This window comes from Rhizopus delemar, genomic scaffold (assembly GCF_000149305.1).
Source record: "Rhizopus delemar RA 99-880 supercont3.13 genomic scaffold, whole genome shotgun sequence".
Lineage (NCBI taxonomy): Eukaryota > Fungi > Mucoromycota > Mucoromycetes > Mucorales > Rhizopodaceae > Rhizopus > Rhizopus delemar.
Genome location: NW_027137839.1, coordinates 120,259 through 135,576, shown reverse-complemented (window position 1 = coordinate 135,576; position 15,318 = coordinate 120,259). Strand labels below are relative to the sequence as shown.

At 38.8% G+C, this 15,318-nt stretch overlaps 8 protein-coding genes across 8 annotated transcripts; 7 read left to right on the top strand and 1 right to left on the bottom strand.

Annotated features, from left to right (window-relative positions):
* Positions 1 to 816: 816 nt before the first annotated feature.
* RO3G_13909 (uncharacterized protein) lies at positions 817 to 1,656 on the top strand (the record flags this gene model as incomplete). The annotated part of the gene is made up of 1 exon (XM_067668493.1): positions 817 to 1,656. One exon carries the CDS (start codon positions 817 to 819, stop codon positions 1,654 to 1,656), a length of 840 nt encoding a protein of 279 aa, XP_067524594.1.
* Positions 1,657 to 2,296: 640 nt separating this feature from the next.
* On the top strand, positions 2,297 to 3,618 carry RO3G_13908 (uncharacterized protein; the record flags this gene model as incomplete). Its single annotated transcript, XM_067668492.1, has 2 exons — positions 2,297 to 2,493; positions 2,613 to 3,618. 2 exons carry the CDS (start codon positions 2,297 to 2,299, stop codon positions 3,616 to 3,618), a joined length of 1,203 nt encoding a protein of 400 aa, XP_067524593.1.
* An 846-nt stretch (positions 3,619 to 4,464) lies between these two features.
* Positions 4,465 to 5,040, top strand: RO3G_13907 (uncharacterized protein; the record flags this gene model as incomplete). The annotated part of the gene is made up of 1 exon (XM_067668491.1): positions 4,465 to 5,040. The coding sequence occupies one exon, from the start codon at positions 4,465 to 4,467 to the stop codon at positions 5,038 to 5,040; it is 576 nt and encodes a 191-aa protein (XP_067524592.1).
* A 321-nt stretch (positions 5,041 to 5,361) lies between these two features.
* Positions 5,362 to 5,969, top strand: RO3G_13906 (uncharacterized protein; the record flags this gene model as incomplete). The annotated part of the gene is made up of 2 exons (XM_067668490.1): positions 5,362 to 5,467; positions 5,563 to 5,969. The coding sequence occupies 2 exons, from the start codon at positions 5,362 to 5,364 to the stop codon at positions 5,967 to 5,969; spliced, it is 513 nt and encodes a 170-aa protein (XP_067524591.1).
* Positions 5,970 to 5,972: 3 nt separating this feature from the next.
* Positions 5,973 to 6,377, top strand: RO3G_13905 (uncharacterized protein; the record flags this gene model as incomplete). The annotated part of the gene is made up of 1 exon (XM_067668489.1): positions 5,973 to 6,377. The coding sequence occupies one exon, from the start codon at positions 5,973 to 5,975 to the stop codon at positions 6,375 to 6,377; it is 405 nt and encodes a 134-aa protein (XP_067524590.1).
* Positions 6,378 to 7,554: 1,177 nt separating this feature from the next.
* Positions 7,555 to 7,788, top strand: RO3G_13904 (uncharacterized protein; the record flags this gene model as incomplete). Its single annotated transcript, XM_067668488.1, has 1 exon — positions 7,555 to 7,788. One exon carries the CDS (start codon positions 7,555 to 7,557, stop codon positions 7,786 to 7,788), a length of 234 nt encoding a protein of 77 aa, XP_067524589.1.
* A 2,677-nt stretch (positions 7,789 to 10,465) lies between these two features.
* Positions 10,466 to 11,545, bottom strand: RO3G_13903 (uncharacterized protein; the record flags this gene model as incomplete). Its single annotated transcript, XM_067668487.1, has 1 exon — positions 10,466 to 11,545. One exon carries the CDS (start codon positions 11,543 to 11,545, stop codon positions 10,466 to 10,468), a length of 1,080 nt encoding a protein of 359 aa, XP_067524588.1.
* A 359-nt stretch (positions 11,546 to 11,904) lies between these two features.
* On the top strand, positions 11,905 to 13,218 carry RO3G_13902 (uncharacterized protein; the record flags this gene model as incomplete). The annotated part of the gene is made up of 1 exon (XM_067668486.1): positions 11,905 to 13,218. One exon carries the CDS (start codon positions 11,905 to 11,907, stop codon positions 13,216 to 13,218), a length of 1,314 nt encoding a protein of 437 aa, XP_067524587.1.
* Positions 13,219 to 15,318: the final 2,100 nt, after the last annotated feature.

Here is a 15,318-nt window from a genome sequence, read left to right as displayed (position 1 = left end):
AAATACGATATTATTGCTCTTCAAGAAACTCATGCCTCCTCTCTCTTACTACAATCACGTTTCGACCAATGTCTTCAGGCTTCATCCAGCACCTGGACCCAACACTGCAGCCTACTCTCATTTAACCCTATGCTTAATATTACTCCTCTATGGTCTTCGATAGATGGTAGACTTCTCGCTGCCCAAGTCTCTCATATATCAGGTTTGTATGACCCTATCAATATTTTTGTAATTTACGTTCCTGCCCAATACCGAGAACGGATCGAATTCCTGCGCTCCTTTCCGACTACCATGCCTTTTGATCAGCTACTGCCCTCGCGCAGTATCCTCTTAGGCGGCTTTAGCCACAACATTCACACAAGGTCCTCCAGTCAATCTTTAGCTCAATGGTTTCAATGGATTCATCTCAATTGGCACGACCCAATTAACGCTGACCCCGAACATAACAATACACCTACGTTTCGCAACATTTCAACCATCGATTTTCTGCTCATCACTGCGGATTTGACCGATATAGTAGATAACCACGATATTAAATTTATTGCTCGCTGCGATCATTCCGCAATCTCCACACATATTACACTAGGATATACTCGAACAGGTCCGGGAATTTGGCGCTGTAATCCTCACCTCGCCCAAGACCCTCACTTTCGCGCAGAGCTGACTGCTTTCTGTACTAACGCTGAACACTTTCTACCCGACTTAGACACTCCTTTACTGTGGGATTTGTTCAAATGTCGCCTCAAAAGCTTCATTCAAACATTTTCTAACAAAGCTGCTGCTCAGCGTCACCGTAACCTTAATAAATTGCAGAAAATGCGCAAACAACTATTATGCCAACCAACTGATGATGAAACTACTACCCAACTCGCTTCAGTCGAATCACAACTAGAACGTCAGTATGAACATTCTTCTTCTGTACTAGCACTTCGCTCTGGACAAAGGTGGAGAGAACAAGGAGAGGGCTCGAATAGATATTTCTATCGATGCCTGTGTAATCGACAGCAGCAGCAATCTATCAGATCAATACGAACCAACACAGGAATAGTTGTCACCGAGCCTTTGAATTTGACAGAGACTGCACGCGAATACTATGAACAGCTGTACTCTCCAGATCCTATTGATGAACAAGCTATCTCAGACTTACTCTCTCATGTGCCAGATTCTGCTTCCATCAGTCTTGACGTTCACGAGAACCTTCTCAACTTTTGGACAATGGATGAAGTAAGTAAGTGCCTCCAACGCACACCCACCAAGAGTAGCCCTGGAGTGGACGGGATCCCATATGTCATATTGAGGCTACTATTCGACCACCCGTTTATCTGTCGATTCTTTCTTCGTGTTCTTAATACAGCACTTAGAGAAGGCAAGTATCCTCCTACTTGGCAGCGCTCAGTAATCATACTTCTTCCTAAGAAAGGTGATAGAATTCAACTAAAGAATTGGAGACCTATTTCTTTAATCTGTGCTGACGCCAAAATATTTACGCGACTTCTTACCACACGTCTCACTCCATATCTCTCAGATTTGATTGATCCTCATCAAACTGGCTTCATGGCTGGTAGATTTATTGGTGATCACGGTTTTTGTGCCCGAGTGATTATGGGTATTGCCAGGCAGTACAAACTTCCTGGAGTCAGTTTGCCATTAGACTAAGAGAAAGCGTACGATCGGGTTCATCCAGATTATCTCCATGCCTGTCTAACACGTTTTGGTTTACCTCCTCGATTGATCACTTGCATAACATCATTGTTCTTCAATACTTCTATTTGCGCCAATGTCAATGGTTTCCTTTCGGTGCCCTTTTCACAGAGTCATGAACTTCGCTAGGGAGACCCTCTTTCGCCGCTGCTTTTTAATCTTGCTATTGAACCTCTTTTGCGTACCATATACGCCTCTCCCTCTATTCCTGGTTTTTCTTTCCAAGAGGGCTCCGACACACGGTTGACAAATACTCTGGTTCAAGCACCCGTCCTCAAAAGTATGGCGTACGCTGATAATATAGCTATATTTCTAGTCGATCCTAGTGAGCTTCATGCTTTACTCGATGTCTTGGATCTCTATTCTCGGGCATTCAATGCTCGCCTAAACCGTCAAAAAAACCTTGGCAATTTCACTATCTATACAACCGCAGCACCCATGGCAATCCGTCCTGTCTTCTCATGGTATAACACAGTGGCATGATCGATCAAACTCCATAGCGGCCATATACCTTGGCTACCCACTCACCAGCGCCAGCCACCAGCTTTCTAGTTTTCTTGATAAACTCCTGCTCAAGTTACAGCAACGTGTTCAAATGCTCGCTCAACGCAACCTGTCAATCCTTGGTCATAGTTTAGTCGCTAATACACTCTTGCTTGGTCCGTTCTGGTATACTATCCGTGTTCTTGCTGTTCCTCAATCCTACCTCGGTAAGGTTCGCTCGACTATGATTCAATTTCTCACACGCAAAAGCCTTTTCTGCAGTCAGCTTCCAAACATGCCAGCGATCACGTAAGGAAGGCGGGCTTGCCATTTAGATCCGGAACACAACATGCAGCTCTACAACTTCGATGGTTGCAGCCACTTCTTCTTCCTTCCTCTGATCCACCTTATTACTACACTTTCATTAGTGATGTTCTTCGACACTGCTTGCGCCTTTTCTCAGTTTCACCTTCTCATATTCTACCTTTACTGATTCCTAACATGCGTTCAAGTACAATCAAGTCCTTTGGCTGTTTCAACTCATTGTTCAAAACGATGGATAGAATTGATTACAAAATTGATTGGCAAGCCTTCGATATTCGTATGGTCAGTAAACTACCACTGACTCAAGTCTGTCCTTATCTGCTCCTGCCAAATCAAGCTTTCAAGGCTTCCTACTGGTCTGGAATTCTTGTCAAGCATGTATATGAATTTGGTATGGCTTGCGGTAAGCTTCGACGTAGATCTCCCACACCTTCGGATCCTTTTCGCTCTAAGAAGAATTACTCTGAACAGCTTCAACTATGTCGCATACAAGAAACCACCTTCTTCCAGCAGTTCAAATGTCCACACAATTCGATCCACATGATCTCGTCAGTACTAGCACTTCCTGCGCTTACTGAAACAGACTTTGACAACATCCTGGACTCACTTTTACCAGATGGGACCTCTATAGCCTCTTTGAATACAAAATGGTTTCGCGAATCTCAGCTACCGCACTCATCCATGTTACCAGTATCATATTTGCGTGCGAGTCCTACTGCCTGGCGCTTTTTTTGGAAGGCATCTATCCCACATAGAGCTCACACGTTACTCTGGAGACTTTATCATCACAAAATGCCGTGTAAGGAACGTCTTTACCAGTTAATCCCAAATCGATTTCCAGATCCTGGTTGTGTATATTGTGGCGGTGTCGATTCTGAAGAACACTTTGTCTGGTCTTGTCCCTTCAAACATGAAATCTGGCAAACAATTTCTTCTCGCTTTTTTGTTGATCCTGCCAAGTTGACTTATAGCCTCATTCAACACCCTCCTTCCTCTGACGTTGAAGTCGCTCCTTCACTCTCCGTGACCTACTTGGATATCATCACTTCTGTGCTGTTCTCTCTATGGCAACTTCACTGGAAATTTATTTTTGAAGACCATCAATTTTGACCTCAGGAAGTAGTAGCAAGAGCCACTAGGCAAATCCTCAAGATTCACAAAGAAAACAATGGTCGTTTACTACAAGGCTAATCCATAACATGTTTCCTCCCAGTTCTCTACCTCAGGTTTCTTTGACATTATCACACTTAGCACGGATTGCAAATCAAAAAAAAAAAAGAAAAAAAAAATTTATTCTTTAATTTTCTTTGGTAAATTTGAAAATGTCGCCCGTTGCACACGGATTGCCACAGCCATTTAATATTACTGAAGAAAGAATATAAAACTTTAAAGATTTACTTACTTTTCAGCACACTCTCTGAAGATGAATGGAAGAATAATCATTATTTAATAATCTTGTTTTATAATTAATATAATATCAAAAACTATAGATCTTGTTCACCACGTTAGAGATTGCCATCTTCTGCAACTCTAACCTCTAAATCTCATCATCAAGCAAATCGTCGTCACAGGCTCCTAGATCTGAGGAGGGAAGTCCTCACTCCCGTTGCGGGACATTTAATCTATAAAAAATTATTTATTTATATTATAATTTATATTTCTGCTAGTTGATTTTCAATCAACATATATTAGTATTATCTGATTTACTTTTTTTAATCTTTTATAAAATTAAATTCATTAACTAAAAATAATATTATTTTAAAAATAAAAAAAAAATTATTATAACCTTTTTGATTTTTTTAATAGAAATTTTAACTATTGTATAATATGTTAAATTATTAACATGATTTTTAAAATTATATTATATTTATTATATGTAACTTAATACTATTCTCAATAGTAATTGATTACTCATCATGGACGGACATTGATAAGGTCGTGAATGGGTTGTGGAATATGACCAGTTTACGTGTTAAGAATGCTAAGACGGTTAAAGGCACAATTATTCAATCCATTAACGTCGTGATATCGAATCGAAAGAACTGGTTCCAGTTGGTGTCCTACTGCTGCCAGCTAATCGCCTGTTACAAGCTCAAAGGGACCACTGCAGCATTTGATGATGCATGGACACTGAGGATGCAAAAGCAGCGTTCCTTTGACTTGGGAGCTATAAACAGTGTCAAGCTCTCGCAGCTGGGCACAAAACAGTTTGGCAAGGAGCTCGATAACCTCTTGGATGCTGTTGACAAGGAGAACTGTGGCCCTTCGCAGCCAATTGGTGCCACCATGACCGCCAAGCAAGAGCCGATGCAGCAGCAACAACATGCTGGAAAAATATGCCGAGTACTTGACCATGACGGAGATCGATGGTGTGGCTTTCATCGATTCGACTATTGGCACGATCATCAAGCAAAAAGCAATTGGCATCTTTTACAAGTGGAAGAACAACATGCTCGTATTGGACCAAGAACTGCATTGGATGGCCTGTGGGTTATCTTTCATCTGGGATCTGACCAATACAGACTTGTGTGATATTGGTGTGTAATTTGTAGTCGATTGAAAGTAATGTAAGATAAAAAAGGGAACTTGATGATCAATGAGTCTCTTGAACCTCTTTATTGAATGAAGACAGGAGGAAGAGCCCATTAAATACAAACTACGTCTTATTTTATAAAATAAATAGCTGAAGAACCGAAGTTGCACAGTGTAAATTACTAAAGTTGTTTATGAGTACTGATGACTATATAACAGGTAGTGTTATATAGAGGTAGCTTTAAATTATATGGCATGGAGATCTTGAGTAATCTCACACGACATTTGAGTATTTAACAAGGAAAATAGGACAACTTGGCCATGAAATTCCTGGACTGTACTGGAGACGAGCTGGAACAAGTGTCTCGTCCCCTCGTTGACAAGCAAAGACACAAGCAATACCAACTCCCATCTTGGTGGATCAAACGTATGGCATTGCTGTGTCGCTGATCGAAAAAGAACATAATTCCAAGAAGGCCACCTCGTACATTCAGCAAATTAAGACACACTGCTTTGATACAGAACGGCTGCTTGTAGTACTGGCTGAGTTGATCAAGATTATAGATACCAATGTGTTTCTGCTCGACCCTGGTAACACAACTCGCGTGACCGAGTATGATTTCATCTTACAAATTTGGGCACCCATTCTCAAGTCATTGAATAATATTCATGGTGTATTGCACATGAAGACCGGAGAGTCCAGCCCGGCTCAAAATATTGTTGATCGCAAGCGCTCTTACAGTGATGCTCGAGTTGGATTCAAGGTGAGCTTGCGGCTGCTGTTTAATTCGCGCCAAAATGAACATGATGCATTTGCTCTCGAAGCTGCAAAGGCAGGCGATCCATTCAAATTGTGCCATGACATTTGTAAATTGATGCGCGAGGCCAAGGACAATCTCGACGCTACCCTGCAGCACATCTTGAAATAACATATGCAAGTGCCACCCTTGTCCTGGCACATGCATGCCAATGGTGTCAATGCACATGTCGGCACGGTTCATCTTGCAAACCCTGGTCTTTATTTAGCACTACATGAATCAAAAATTCACTTTTTAAGAAACTTAGCATCTCCACAGCCATTTAAAAAGGAGTTCGTTATGCTCGTTTCGATGGTATTCGATTTGGAACAAGATGTCCTCTTGATCAAAAAGTCCATGAATTTAACGGATTGTCGCAAGGATTCGGCTATGAGCCGCCATGTTGACCCAGATAATTGCCTTGATGCTAACTCTTGCCTGTTGTCCACGAAACCGACCTTTTACAACCCTCCACGAGACGAAGTATCATTAGCTGTTCTTCCTGCTGGCTTGTTTGGCGCAGCAAACACAACCTTGTAACATCTGTGTTCCCTCGCCACACCGACCTGGAGTCCGATCTAGACGTCGACGAATATGGCTGGGTCGCCATGGATGATGGCTCGTTCTATAACGTGCATACCAGCATCACTGCGGATTGCCACCCATTTGATGAGGAAGCTTGAATACCTCCTCCATGTATATGTGTACACCACATTTAATTCCCTCTATACTTCCCTTTCCCATTGTTCCTATAAAATCGTTTAAATAAATACCAACGATTCTTTTTCTAAAAACTTATTTCATTTAACCTTACTATTGAGATCTGACCAAGATTGGTTCAACTGGATTCAGTTCAGGAGGAAGAGAGCAGTATCGATATTGTTCTCTAATAAAGGTCTGTTCACTCCAATTTTCAAGAAGCAATACTTGAGAAACTGAGAGACACTGAACTCAAAATGACCGTGTCCCAGTCCATTCTGAATATTGACAACAGATAAATATCTTTACAATATACGCGAATTTTAAAAACCGAGACGCATCACGGCTTTCTGAATTGATGGGCATAGTGTATTTTCAGCAATTGACACTTTATTTTTTGCTATGGGCGCAAAATGTTCACAATCTATACGCAAAAAGTTTCCAGAAGGAGTGTATCATTTAAAAAAGGAGTTGTCCCGGGCGAAAAATAGCTTTCCTTTTTTGGATTCCTACGCTTCTTACGCTTTTTCCAGTGAAAGTCCGTTGATTATACCACCGTGTCCGTCGACCCCAAACCGCCTGTTAGGCTTCAATCTAACCACAGATTCAAGCTTTCGACAATAGCGCAGCGATTAAACCATAAGTGCAGGTCCAAAAAAAATCCCCGGAGCTCAGCGTAAGTTGTCATCTTTTTTACCGAAAAAGTGTACTTCAGATAAAATGACCAAATAAATCTCAAAAAAAGTGACCAATTGAATTTCAATAAAATGACTAAATGAATTTTTAAAAAAAGCAGGCAAATTTATTCAAAAATCTGACCAGCTTTTTCAAAAATTTGTCCAATTGACTGCAGACGCACTGTATGATAAACGTTGCCTCCGCTGAACGCAGTCGACTGATACGCTGGCGCCTTGGCTGGCTTCCCGGTGGTGTTCCCATACCTTGTATTTACCATCCAACTGTGAAGTTCACCCGAGCACATGCTATGTGGTGTCTGCATATGCACCGTCGTTTATAAATGCCCGCAACTGAACCTGACCCGCTGTCTTTCCTCTTGAACAAGCTACCAACCCAACACAAAAAGCATGGTCCTTCCGTCAACGGCAATCCATCACCATTCGCCGCCTGGACAGTTCGATGGCCTTCCATTTGTCAGATTCTGTTTGAACTCGATTACTTGCATCATGGAAAGATCCCTCCTGAAACCACCCCTCTTGGGGTCAAGCTTGTCAAATGGCTGTGCAACAATTAATCTAGTATCTGATGATACATCTTCTTCTTCCTCTTCCCTTCTTCGTCTTTTTCCCTTTTTGCCTATCAAAAAGGTTTTTAGTTCTATCTCCCTTTTTTTTTTATCTGACTCGGGCAATTCAATCCCAAAAGTGATTATGTGCTCAATTGGGTTATTTTAAATTTCAAATAAAAAATCTTCTTTAATCGTATGATAAACGTTGGTTGACAATAGTAAAGGAGGGTATTGACTGTACAATGTTAACTCAAAGCGTGTGGCGATGAAAGGTCATTTTTAGTGTTGAATAGAATGCAAATCTATCGAATAGACCTTTCTCGACTCCCTCATCATAACAAGATGCCCATTTCATTTTTCCTTGGTTTTGTTTTATGAACTCCTTTACAAATATAAGATCCTTGGATTCAGTGATTAGAATTGGCGTTACACAGGTGGACCCACCTTCCACTATACAGCGTCGTTTAAAGTTTTCTGTAAAGCTGATACCATCCTGTGCGTATTTTTCAATGCGTTTCTGAGAGGTTTTATCGTTCAAACTGTTATTATGAATGACTTTTTTAAATTGAGATACAACTACATCGCAAAAGGATTCGATCTCAGTATTCTGGATTACTTTGATGTTCGATTCATCGGTACAGTAGCCGCTCTATTTAAGGGTGTCTTATTTAAGGGTATTTTCTATTTATAAGTGTGCCTTAAAGTTGTCAATAATTCCTGTGTATACAAAATATTAATGAGAAAACTGTAAAACAAAAAGACAGTTTATATCGCATTTTATCAACAAATAATAGGCTACCTGCATCGAGAGCCTGTAGCTTGCTAGTCGTGTTTGCTGGGAGAAATATCGATTTAATATTGTTGAGTGGAATTCTTATTTTATGAACGGATGCATTATCCAAAAGAAGAGCAATTTTTCAATTCTGTCTCCCAAAGGCAACATTTAACTTTTTCACGTATGTTGTCATCCAAGCATTAGTAGAATAATGGTATTCAATTTCATGTCTTTTTTCCAATTGCAGCCATGGATAATAAATTAGCTCTTGTCTTGTGCGATAATAATTGGTTGCCCTTTGTACGTCCTATCCGAGTTACAGAGCAATCCAACTGTCAGACGAGTTTTACTTTTTTTTAGGCCATCAAACGACTCGGAACATATGGTTCTTCTTGGTAGTTGCTGGTAATATAAGCCTGTTTCATCAAAGTTCATGATATATATTGGATCATATGGCCCAAGCAGTTCTTCTATTTTCCTCAATTCGTTCTGAATGTTTTCAGAAGCAATGTCTACCGAGGCACTTTCACCATACATTGGCCTGCATTTTACTCCAATTCGCTTAAAAAGTTTGGTAAGCCATCCATAAGAAAATAAAATTTCTTTTTCAAGGATTCTATACTTCACTCAAGCAACATGTCTCACATATCGAAGGATTGAGTCTCGATTGACTGGCAGATTGTTATTGTTCATGTATGAAACAAACTTTACTACTTCATCATCAAGTTGAGGATAGCGTGTTGTTTTTAGACTTTTGCCATTATTGACAGCATTATTATTACTATATAATGTTTCAGCATTTTTGAAAATGTTTGATATAGTCTGTTGGGCAAGTGGTTGATCTAAATTGAATTTCTTCATAGCCCATTCACCTAATTCTGTTTGATTAAGCCGGTTAGTAGCATTTTGATCCAAAAGCTCAGTTTTTTGAGAAAGAGAGGCGTACACGTTTATTATTAGACATTTTTTTATAGATAGAAACTAAACAAAGAAAATAAAATTTGTTAAAATTATATTAAGTCTACGACTCGTATATTATCCTTCCAGCAACTTCGATCAAGTCTTAAGCAAGTTTTGATTTGTTAATGTCATTACACAATTACCAAATCTATACCAACCGACAGCGGCCTATGTGGAAACATGTACAAACATGTCTATAATGTAGCTACAATACATATTAAGTGAGTTCAATTTTTTAACAGCTACGAATTTCGATTTAAGGGTATGTTCTATTTAAGGATGGATATTCCAAAAATTTTGGCCACCCTTAAATAGAGAGACTACTGTATAAAGTAACAAAACGTGTTAGTTACTGAAGAGTTTATATTCAAACCATCTGCAATATGTCATAAAGACATAACTATAAGATTCCAGAAGAAATTGAACAGCAAATCATACGCTTGTTTAGCGTAAAGAACTACTTGTTACTGGTAGATTTGCTCACACCCAAAGTTTGTATTTGACAAGTTCGATTTCCTTTCTCGTATTGCATTTTACGCGCAGTATGGCAAATTATCGCACGTACCTTATTAGCCAAATAAAGCTCAGCCATCACGGAAGTTATTCTTGTGACTCAAGCAGACTTAAAAGAATTAACCGTAAAGCTTTTCTACCATACCTTGTTTATATTTAACGTTAGATGTTGCAGACATAATAGTTATTTTCTATGCAGAAAGAAGACGCCGCTGCTATAAAAATTCGATTTGGAATTAATATTTTTGCTGTTGTCATGTTAACTACAGTCACACCAAATAAATTTCCGGACAAAATATTGAAACAAAAAATTTAAAAAATATGGCATGTAAGTTCAAGACTAATTAATAAGTGTATACTTAAGCTTGGGATTTCAAGTTTTGAGAAAAGAAAGATTCACATGTTTATTTTAAGAATATATTCATAAAATAATTCTCAATATTCTGTTGCGCCGCCTTTAGCTTTGATAACTGCTTCACACCGTCTCTTCATACTTCGAACTAATCGGTCCGCAAACTCATCGTCCATTCTTTCCCACTCTTCTCGTAGAGCCACCTTCAATTGCTCCAAGTTTTTGACCGATGATCTTTTTCTTTCAATTCGCCTTTCAAGAGCATTCCAAACATGCTCAATGGGGTTCAAATCAGGGCTTTGAGCAGGCCAGTACTCAAAACCCCTGATTTGGTGGGTCTCCTTCCACCATCGAGCATAACCACCAGTATGACAGGAAGCACCATCCTCTTGGAAGATAAAATCCCTCTCCTGATGTGCCGTGACATTTGTAAACCAAGGATGGAACCTATTGGCCAAAATATTGATATATTTTTCTTGGTCTACGGAACTGGTATCAATAATTTCTAAAGGTCCAAAACCTCCTCCCCAAAAACATCCCCAAACCATAGCACCACCTCCACCCCACTTGACTGTGGGTATTATATTTCTTTCGTCATAACGCTCTCCTTCCTTCCTGAGCACTCTTTTTCCGCGTTTACTGCCTTCTACACAAAAGCGCGACTCATCAGACCAAACAACGCTTCTCCATTGGTCTTCCGTCCAATTGAGATGTTCCTTCGCCCAGCGAAGCCTACTTTTGCGGTGTCTTGCAGTCAATCTAGGCTTGTGGGCTGCTCTGTACGATTTGAAGTCAAGTCGATCGACATACGATCGAAGAGTTTCTATAGAGACAAAAACATCTAGCTTTGCTAATTCCACATTTATTTCTTTATAAGAGGTAAAAGGATCCTCTCTAATAATCCTGTTCAAGTGCCTTTCAGTTCTTTCATTTATTTTCAATGGACGACCTGTTTGCTTGTGAGGTAAAGGGCTGCCATAGTCATCAATCTTGGTTTTTATGTCTTGCACAGTAGACCTGTTCAATCCAACAAGGTCTGCAATCTCTCTAATCGTATGATGTGTTCTAAGAAGATAAAAAACCCCCCATGCTTTACTTTCTTTTGTTTCATCTTCAGATATAATTAAAGGTCGGGTGCAGTCTTTAGAGATTTGAGCAGACATTTTTTTTTAATGTATTGATGGATGAGAAAAAGACAAGTTTATTTTGTTATGAGGTTAAAATTATTTCAATAAATTTCTTTGTCCGAAAATTTATTTGGTGTGATTGTACAAGAAATCGTCTAAAAACTTATTTTTAAAAAACTCTCGATATTTTCTAAACTAAAAGGAGGTTAATTCTCATAATTTTTGAAGGCTTCCCAAAAATAAATACAATTCTAAAAAAAAATTATAATCTTCTCAATCATGGTTCTTTCCACTATTAATCACGACATTACTAACAACAAATAGAACAATACATTACCAATAAGTTATCCAAATATAATAACTCCCCTCAAGAGAAATGGAATCTACTCAAAAAAATGGTTAGAAAGGTTACTCAAAGCTTTTGCAGAAATAGATGCCAATGGAGGAATGATCAGATCAAGCAGCTCCAAAGTCAAAGAAATGATATCTTCAGGCGGTACTCCGACAACTCAACTTGTTTGAATATCTTGCTTCCTGAAGTTGAGAATAAGCTTGCAAAGTTACAAACCGAAATAGCCGAAATAGATATCCTCAGAGCAGGTAAACGATGGATCGAAAACAATGAGAAATCAGCCGGATACCTCAAAAGAACAGCCGAATCAAGAAATATCAAGCGAAATATCACTAAGCTTGTACATCCAGAAACTGGCTTGGAATGCTTAGATATTAAAGCGAAACTAGATGCAGCTTCCAATTTCTATTCTACACTTTACTCCGCAGAACCTATTGATCATCATGACCTTGAGTCAATGCTAAACACGATAGACAAACAGGTATCACCAAGCGATGCTAAACATATAATCAGAAGCATTTCGTTTGATGACATTCTAGATGGATCGAGAAGAACTCCTCATAAAAGTAGCCCAGTCATGGATGGATTACCCTATGAAATCTTACACCTGATAATTGGTCATCCTAGCTGCAAGTCTCTAGTACTAGAAGTTTACAATGATGCTATCAACAAGGCGCTTTTTCCAAAATCATGGCAACAAACTTGTTTGGTTCTCTTACCCAAGACTGGTGACCTTACCAGCCTAAGTAACTGGCGTCCTATCTCACTGATTAATACAGATTGCAAAGCCTTTACAAGGATCATGAATAGCAGGATTATGGGTATCTCATCCAAATTGATCACTCGTTTCCAATCAGGCTTCATGCACAACAGGTTTATAGGAGATCATGGCTTCGCCTGTCGGTTGATTATGGAGAATGCCTCTAAATCGTCGCCAATATCAGAAAGTTTAGGGGTCATATTAGATCAAACAAAGGCCTACGATCGTATCCACCCCGAATATTTGTGCAAAGTACTCAACAGGTTTGGTTTCCCCAACAAATTCATCAAGTGTATCCACGAGCTTTTCTTTGGCAATTCTATATCCGTCAACGTGAATGGATCTTTGTCTGACAGTATACAACAATTGCGCGGATTACGTCAAGGAGACTCGATTTCACCTATATTTTTCAATCTTGCAATCGAACCATTCTTACTATCCATTCTTCACAATGAAATCATTGATGGCTACTGTCTTAAAGCTAGGAGATTCAATTCTGACTTGCAATTAACAGCACCAAGGTCAGTCAAATTATTAGCCTACGCAGACAATATACTCATATTTATCAACTCTAAGGAAGAATTGCTAGAACTATAAGAGCGTCTAAAAGTATATAATGGTGCGTCTAACTCTAAAATAAATTATTTCAAGTCGGTAGCATTTCCTTTAGCCGGTGGAACCACATTCAACAATAGAGAATTCAAAGAACTAATCAGTCATAAGGTCTCGGGTGGTTTGACTTTCAACCATTAGGCTACATCAAGTACCTTGGATACCCAATATGGTTCACCAACGACCAACGAACTATATTCCATAAAGAAACCATCCGCAAGCTTGAAATCTCGGTTAAAATTCATTCACAGCGTCAACTTTTCGTTTATGGCAGGGCACACATTGCTAATACACTCATACTCTCCAAGTTGTGGCATTTTCTGCGAATTACAAGTCTCCCAAAAAGCTTTTACAACAAGGTATCTTCTATTGTGTATCAATTCGTGACTCACAACCTGTTTCCCAGTATAGCTCGTACAACTCTAGAACAGCCGAAAAACAAAGGTGGTGTTTCATTATTGAATGTAGAAGTTCAGAAAAAGGTTTTCCAGTTTCGATATATCAATCCATTACTGTTAAATCGTCGTCAAAGGATACCAAATTTCCTGTATAAGATGTTGATGTTTACTCTGCAATCTTATTTTGATGCTCCCTCACACGTCATCGCTTTGATATTCAAACATTCCAGATCATACGGTAACATGAAAGGCCTCCATCCACTAATCCCTATGTTTAGTGCTTTGGACTCCTGTCCTCGTTTACCTACCGAAAATGACTTGACAGTATCATCACAAACTAGTCTACTCATTCCCTTCAAAGATATATGCGAAGAAGACCCACAAGAGAAATTCAAGTTTAGCAAGTTTCGTCAAGCACAAAAAGCATATCATTTCTTTGAACGAGATTTCCTTTCAAATGGTATACAGTTCAAAAACAGACAATATTGTGGCTCTCCTAATATTCTACAAAAAAAAAAAAAATCAAAAATGCTGTTCTTACTGGAAACCTTGCCTTCAAGCCGTATTTTGCATCTTTATTATCAGCTGAACAGCATGATCTTGAATTGGACAATGAAGACCATCCAATTGAATCAAATATCAACTTTGACCCATTCATTCAACAGAAGAGCTATGAAGATATCAATATAACAGCATTGAAGAGTCGTCAACTAAAGGCAATGTCCAGCTTCAACTCAACCTCACAAATCATAAATATAAGTCCTAACAACTGGAAAGCCTTTATCAGTAGCCCTATGCACCATATTCCTAGGATTGTATGGTACAGACTTCTTCATAAGAAATTATCCACTCGCGCCAGTTTGCATAGAATTATCCCAGCAAAGGTAGACGACGACTATTGCCAATTGTGCAATCTACCCGAAACAGAGCAGCATATGCTCTTTACTTGTATTCAAAAACAAGACTTGTGGAACCCAGCTTTCAAGAAATACTTGTCAAATCCTAAAGATCCCAACTACAGTTCAATATTCGAGGATTTATCCACACTTAGATTATTCAAGTATTACATCTTACACTATCATGACAATTTTATAATCTATGATTTTTTTGCTACAGTCATTCGATTCATTTGGAAAGTCCACTGGAAACAATTCTTTGAAGAGACTCCTGTCATGGATGAGATTGCCTTCAATCAAATCCAGAAAGAACTATTGAAACTATTTGCTTACAATTCTCTATGCTAATATCTTTTGTATTTTCGCGACAAGTCTCTGTTTAATACACTTGTATCGCTCTTAATCCTTATACCCTTTGATGAGTTTTAATGAACATTAAAATTTTCATCCATAAAAAAAAAAATTACGCCAACTTTAAAGTCAGCGCAAATATTCTTTTTCCAGCAACGCAAAGTCCAATAAACATCCGACTATCTTATTTCAAAAAGCGAATGTTGCCCACTAAATTACCTTTTTTTTTTTTTTTTCTTTTTATCTATTTTTAAATGACTACTCGATACCAAAAGGTAATAATTTAAATGATGTTTATACAAAGATATATAACAATACAATCATTGATTAGTTAAATTCACAAGATGAGGAAGAGCAAACGACTGGGTCATCGATACAGCAACAACAACAACAACGACCACAAACTCAACAGCAAATAAGTGATTTACAGGATACCTTTG